This window comes from Dermacentor variabilis, chromosome 4, assembly GCF_050947875.1.
Source record: "Dermacentor variabilis isolate Ectoservices chromosome 4, ASM5094787v1, whole genome shotgun sequence".
Classification (NCBI taxonomy): Eukaryota; Metazoa; Arthropoda; class Arachnida; order Ixodida; family Ixodidae; genus Dermacentor; species Dermacentor variabilis.
The window spans coordinates 42869846-42876934 of record NC_134571.1 but is presented as its reverse complement, the minus strand read 5'-3'; the positions used below and the strand labels follow the sequence as shown (position 1 = coordinate 42876934).

General features: G+C 42.9%; 2 protein-coding genes across 3 annotated transcripts in view; one reads left to right on the top strand and one right to left on the bottom strand.

Annotated features, from left to right (window-relative positions):
• Positions 1-2706: 2706 nt before the first annotated feature.
• On the bottom strand, positions 2707-3383 carry LOC142579018 (cytochrome c oxidase assembly factor 5). The gene is made up of 3 exons (XM_075688795.1): positions 3170-3383; positions 2942-3043; positions 2707-2837 (listed from the first exon to the last, which is right to left on the bottom strand). Exons 1-3 carry the CDS (start codon positions 3275-3277, stop codon positions 2796-2798), a joined length of 252 nt encoding a protein of 83 aa, XP_075544910.1. The 5' UTR covers positions 3278-3383; the 3' UTR covers positions 2707-2795.
• An 80-nt stretch (positions 3384-3463) lies between these two features.
• LOC142579015 (uncharacterized) overlaps positions 3464-7089 on the top strand; it is a 28678-nt gene continuing 25052 nt past the window's right edge. Inside the window, exons 1-4 of one of the 2 annotated variants that reach the window (XM_075688790.1) lie at positions 3464-3727; positions 4731-4846; positions 4915-5005; positions 5132-5214. In XM_075688790.1, the coding sequence (XP_075544905.1) occupies positions 3596-3727; positions 4731-4846; positions 4915-5005; positions 5132-5214 (422 nt within the window). In that variant the 5' untranslated portion in view covers positions 3464-3595. The remainder of the gene's footprint in view (positions 3728-4730; positions 4847-4914; positions 5006-5131; positions 5215-7089) is intronic. The other variant, XM_075688791.1, reaches the window with a different exon arrangement.

Sequence of the window (7089 nt, the reverse complement as noted above, 5' to 3'; positions counted from 1 at the left end):
TCCCAGGAATCAAATTTTTTGCCAATCTTGTAATGCTAGGGAAGGAAGAGCGGTGTTTTTTACAAGAGCATATTGGAGTACCTTCAGCTCCCCCACGCAGCCAGACAAGATGTGTTTTTTTTCTATACTAGAGAAGCTACTGAGCATGATGTTGCGAATATTCAGCACTGCTGCCATCACATTCTGTGCAGGCAAAGAAAGTTTTCATACACTCTACTGGCGTGAATTCCTTTGGCAAGCAAGATTTACAAAAGTAACCTTGCAAAGATTGTTGTTTGAAGCAGTAATCAGTGAAGTCTCGACACAGTTGTCTGCTCATTTTTTATTTTTACTGTGCCTGTTTGCTTACAAATAGCAGCGTGTCTATAAGATGGCTTCAGTTTAAGAATTGAGTTTAACGTCCCAAATCTGCACAGCAGGCAATGAGGGACACTATAGTGGAGGGATCCGAATTCAGGCTACCTAGTTTTTTTTTTAATGGGCACCCAGAGTGTGGTACACGAGTGTTTGCAGATTCGGTCTGCGTCAAAATGCAGCCAGGAATGTAACCCACAGCCTTGTGCTTGGCAGCATAATAACGCAGCACTTGGGCTACTTTAACAGATAAGCATCAGTTTCGCAAGATTTGGAGGCAGAAGAGGCATTTGCTATGTACGGCTGCCAGCTCTGACATGTGCGGGGGGACACCTTGTCGGGACATAGCATGCGGTGCCATGCAATGTGCGTGAAGACTTGCACCAGGTTGTATGTGTCTGCACATGCTTTTGCGGCCACAAGAGTAGTCCTAAAATCTGCTTTAAATTTACATGGCAGCTCTCTGGAGCTGCACCATATTGGACCTTGGAGCAGTGCTGCTCCTGCTTTTGCACAATGAAGGTGCTGTTGGTCTATCTCTAGGCAACTGCTTTGAATCTGACACTCTGCCCGATTAAAAGCAGTATACATTGTACACTTCTGTAAGCTGTGCATGCTTGTGCTTGTTAATTGTGCACATTGTGTGCGAGTTTGTACAGTCTGTGTTTGAGTGAGTCATTTTATGCATTCCCAATCTCATCTGGAGCGACATAGTAGCATGCAAGGTGAGTGACCAGGAAAATGCCTCCAGCACTTGTTAAAGAATCAGTTTCTCTCTCTCCTTGTTAGTTTGGCAAAATGCATTTCTCGAAAATCCACAAGGCAAAGGTAGACCACGCGCAGTACTATTATTAAGGTTCTAGCACTCATCAAAGACTCTCTTTGTCTCTCTACTTGTTAGGATTTGAGTTTGGTGAAATGCATTTTGCAGAAACCTATAAGGCAAAGCTAGAAGATGTGTAGTACTATTAAGGTTCCAGCACTCTTTAAAGAATGTCTTTCTCCTTGTTAGAATCCGAGTTTAGTGAAATGCATTTTGTAGAAACTCGCAAGGCGAACATAGGTGGTGGTGGTGGTGATGTTGAAGCAGGCGGGGTTAGCCTGGCATACATAGCTGGCAATTGTTCCGCCTGATCCTCCTCCGAGTTGAGATCAGGGGTGTGTTACCAGGTGTCGATGAGCCCCGTGTCTCGGTGAACATAGGTCATGTGCACTACTATTGAGGTTCCAGCACTTAATAAAGAATTTCTTTATCTCTCTCCTTGTAGATTTGTTTGGTAAAATGCATTTTGCAGAAACCGACAAGGCAAATGTGGATTATGTGCAGTACTATTAAGGTTCCAGAGTTGTGTAATAACCCCTTTTCTGGTTGTTTCCTTTTCCAGTATTCTTGCCACCTGCGTTGGCTAGTGACATGGACAGTTCCAAATACAGCAAATCGGTGCTTTAGACCATTTTATCGACCTGCCCATTCATGAAAGAAAGAAAAAGCATTGAAAGAACAGATGGGAAAAGAGGATGGCAGCAAAGTGAAAGAATTGCACTACCTTTTAAGGCGAGCCTCCCTGGACTTTGCTGACCACGGTGGTTACTGCTACTGTCCTGCCGAAAAGCTTGCACAAAAATTAATACATGCCCAAAAGTGAGATTGAGCCCCTGCTCTGCTGCACTGCACCTTGACGCTCAAACTATTAGGCCACAACTTTTCTTTTTTATTTTAGTGTGCTGTTTATGTTATTAAGTGCAACACTGTAAGCGAGAACTTGACCAACGCACCATACATTCACGGCTTAAAAAGGACCTAAAAAGTAAAATGTGTGCACTTTGCAACACACACACACACAAAAAAATAGAGGCTTTCTTGCAGCTAAAAGAGGCAACAGGCAACCAACCAAGACGTGGTATCAGACTAGTTGAAACTTAGGCTGCACATTTAGGATGTGCAACAAAGGACTCTGAAGAAAGTCTTTATATTGAATCAGCAGTCAATCAATATTTGACTGCACGCCGTGTAGATGACGCCCCATTCGATATATTTTTCCTTATTAGACCACGTCTCATACCAAGAACTCTTTATGGCTTCTACTGTCACACGGACACTTTAGACCGCAAACGAGCGAGATCCGGATCGAAATTCTCGACCGCGATTGGCTCCTTTCCGCATCTTGCACGAAGAAGCCAATCGTAACTTAGCAATTCGGTGCCAATCGGCCTCGATTGCGATCCCAAGGGTGCGGCGTAACAACCGTATTGCTATATGAAATCCCAAAACCGAAAGTTTAACCACATCGCATTTACACTTTGATCCATGTAACGCACTTATGGTACTCATCAGCAATTAAAATAGACGGCTGCAAAGCAAAATACAGTTTATTCATAACATACATACACTGTGATAACGGCTTATCATTCAGCTATCCTGCGACTTGAACCCGTGACAGTCAGTAGCCTTTCCTTGCTCGGAACCTCTGTCTGTTGTCTAGCTGAAAAAAAAAAAAAAAAGAAGGAAAGTGAAGTCGCCCATAAGCGAAGTGCGCAAGTGTCAAAATAGCAATTCGCTTTTATCAAAAGCAGGAGCGAAGCTCACCATCGAACGCTTGCATTCAAAGAAGAGAGTTTTCAAATTGTGACACTCCGTCGGAATCGACGGATGGTTTGCGCGCAAGCATTCCTTTGGCGTTAGTTGTTCCTGTTAAAGCAAAATAATGCATCAGCAACGTATTTATAACATGAATGAACGTCTTTTCAGCAAATATGGTATAATTTGGGAGAATCCATAACCCAGCCACAAGTTTGATTTGAAGTTTAAACTTGCCTTTCGGACACAATCTGTAGCAAGTAAGCAGCGCTTCAGATCGTCCCGAACTCCTTCACACGATTTGTGCGGTGCTAGTGCACTGTCTTCCTCCGTGTACACCGGCATTTTCTTTACATTCGCAGGCACTCTAGATCTTTACAATAGTGATCCACATGCAGCGGCGACTGCTCACAACCAAAACTCGCATGCGGCTGCTGATGGCTTGGACAAGGCTCTGGCTTCTAGTGATAATCGAATCCGAAGTGTAATCCGCAAGCATCATCAGTTCAGTTTATGCTGCCGGCCGTGCTGGCCATGCTGCCGTTTGTGTGCACGGTAGTACGGTAGTACATTTGCGGTGGCTATGGTTCAGGCCACGTACAGACGATGGTACAGTGTCAACAGTGAGCTCAGTGATCTCGTTACTGATGCTGATCAGTAGCAATGGCCAGCATTAATGGAAAGAGCCCTTCTACGAGTAACGAAACAATCTTCGTGTGTTGTTTTGATGGCTGTTCTGCAAGTTTTCCGAACGGGAAGAAACTGAAATGGCACATGCGGGTACACGACGGTGATGTGAGTTGCTGACATATTTTGCCAAGAAGAAAACGCGCCATTTTATTGGCGTTTGGTGCAAGGTTTTCTCAGAACGTTTGCATAGAACTTGAAAGGCTGTCATATAAATTTAATTTTAAAACGTGTGAGGTGTTACAGACAGCACATAGCGTGTAGAAGTGGCATTAGGCTCGAAGAGGGGGACGTTGAAACGCAGCTGTTGTGGTAGAGGAGTATGAAATTACCGCGTGTATGATTTAACAAAAAAAGGTGTTTAAGGAAAGATAAAAAAAAAGGGGGGGGGGGAGTTAGAGTAGTGTGTGGGGAAATGGACTGAAGGTTTTGACTGGTGTTGCAGAACTCTTGCTAGACTCCGAGTTCTATATACCAGCAAACGGAAGCCTCACTAGAGAGCGTGGTATTATAAATAAATGAGGCGGCGCAGTACCTTCAGGGCACCCAACGGGACAGCTGGCAAAGGGATCGTCAGTTTTAGCGTCCGGAGAGCAGACCACGTGAAATGTGTTTGCATTACATCACGTGACTTCAGCGCACAGTGTACACTTGAGGCAAAGCTTTTTCAACACATCTTCATGACAGTCGTGACACCTGTGAGCATGCAACTAACCTGAGTGCCAGGACTTCTAAAATATAACACGCATAGATAGTACATAGCCTATATGTGCGGGCAATCAGTGATCGAACAGTTACTCTGGTTGTTCCTGGTAATTTAAGAGGCCAATGCACTGAACAGAAGGCTTAAAGTTAACATTTTTGTGTTTGGTTATCTACAAAGTCAACAATTTAGCATTCTGAAGCTTTTACTTCCGTCCTCTGTAATAGAATCCATGTTTTTGGTACCTTGCTTCATGCTTAGGTGTGGTTGTGGCAGCAGGCTAGTCCACGGAGTCTGGGGATATTATTTAATCCAGAACCATGGGAAAGCTGAAGTATTTTATGCCTGTGATTTCATGCGGCCGAAATGGTGCTCCCCAACTTTTCTTCCGTTTGCATTATTATGCAGCGACCCTATGAGTGCACATATTCAGGTTGCAACAAGAAGTACACAAGGCAGTTTCACCTGACCCGACACATGAAGAAATCACATGAAAGCAATAAGGATAAAGTAAAATCATTCAAGTGAGTGTGCAAGCCAGATCCTCCCTTTTGAAGGTGCAAAGTCATAATGTGTGTTATTTTCTGCACAGATGTGTACATGACAACTGTGAAAAGGTGTTCTCTTGTGAAAACGCACTATACAAGCACATGAAGTATTCTCACGAGAAGCGGAAATTCCAGGTAAGTGATGTGAGCTAAGCCATTTGTCGCTATCTGATCACACTTTCCATGATCATTTGGAAAGGGCTTCTGCAAAATGAAATTCTAATAAAGTTTTTTTTTATTATTATTATTTTCTACTGTTAGTGTGAACATTGTCCAAAGGCATTTGTGAAACATCAGCACCTGAAAGTCCACAGCTTTGAACACACGAAGGTGTTGCCCTATCCGTGAGTATGAATTTCTTTTTGAATCCCTGTAACATTTGTTCCAAGCATGCATTGGCAGCCACAATTCGTCTGGAGAGCTGATTATTATGCTGCAGTTCCGCATGTAAAATGTGGGTTGGATGAGCATACCAAATATTTCAGTGATGACTATCTTGTCATTAAAACCGGGATACGAGGCATAATAATTTTATTGGCTGTCCAAGATTCACATGTGTAAGGCATCAGGATTCATTAATAACTGCCAATATTACCAATTATTAGTTTCATGAATAAATAGCCTTATGTGGTGTCATTAAGAGACACATTGTAATAGCAGAATCCAAGTCAGCCAGTACATAAAGCATAATCATTCGCTGGAAGCTCTGTGCTGTGGCTATCGCCACTTTCTGGAAATGCCTACACAAGTTGCATGGCAAAGCACATTGCTGTTCCATTTAACACGTTAACAGCCACAGTGGCTACAGTGTTCTGCTGCTTAGTACAAGGTTGCAGGTTCAATTCCTAGCAACATTCTCATAAGGGTGGAATACAAAAATTCTCATGTGCCATGCTTTAGATGCGAGTTACAAGAACTCTTGATGGTCAAAATTGTTCTGCAGCCCTACACTTTGGCATCTCTCATAGCCTATGAGTTGCTTTGAGACGTTAAACCCCATAATTTAATTATTCTTGATGTTTTCCCACACTGCCAAAAAATTTATATGTATGGGCCCAATGTGCACAATGCCACAAAAGGAGATAATTGTGATTAGTTATGCACTCATTCCATGATGTTCACAATGTGTTTGTAAATAATAAATGGAAAATTCAAAGAGGACAGTAAAGAAGAGCAGGAGGAAGGGAATGGAAAGATTAATCATGGAAAGGTTAATTATGCATCTCAATCGTCGATGGGCATAGACAGATTTCCCTGGGAATGGAAGGATGCCTAATGTAAACGAAGGCGCGTGGAGGTGTAGTAAAATTGGGCCAGGCTCATCTGGTAGTCAAAGTTTGCAGAGATCTTAAGTCACATTGTGGACACCACAAAAGAAAGTTTAATGCCTCCAGGGAGTGCGATTATGAAGAGCCTGTAGGCCACTCTTCTGGCTATTTTGCAGAGAGCACACTGGCAGGAAGCAGCAGATCATGCTCCATGCAGATTCAGTAAAATAAATCTACTCTGGTATCCACTCAGAGAAACAATGAAAGTGAAATGCCAACACGGTGTTGGAATGACTTTTTCATTGAGTTTATTGCAGTTGCGGCGAGACAAAGAACCAAAGATGAGTGCACTGTGTTGTTCAAAAGGCACAGAAAAGCTCAGAAGTTTCAGACTGTAATGCCATTGGCTGCCTTATGACTGCTGTTCTCTTCGATAAGTGGCACTGGTTTAGTTTCCGAACATGGCAGCTGCGCTGGAGTTTGCTAAACTGCCCACTTCATCAAGACCTAGCACAATAGGTCCTACTCAAGCCTGTGTAGTGCTTTTTTTTTTACCATGATGCTCAGCATTTCAGATATTGGAATCAAGTTTAAATTTTAAATTTCAATGCTCCACAGATTTATAATGTAGTTGACGGTGACTGCTTGACTGAGTAGCCAGCCAAGTCACAACTATATACTTGGGCACGAGCTAATAAAAAATCTGTACGAGCTAAACCCACAAAATCACACCTGCCCTTTCTGCCTCGGTAATTTGAAACATAGTTACCTAGAGAAGCCGATATTGAAGGAAGTTCATCTCTGCCTTGATGTCCCAGAAATGGGCAAGCTTAATTTGCTGGCACATCCATACAACTTCTAATGGACAATAGTGTATTTGCTGCTGTATATTTACATTGTCACTGACTGCAGACCTAAAGAGAGCCCACGAGCCATAATTTCGTAGCAAGT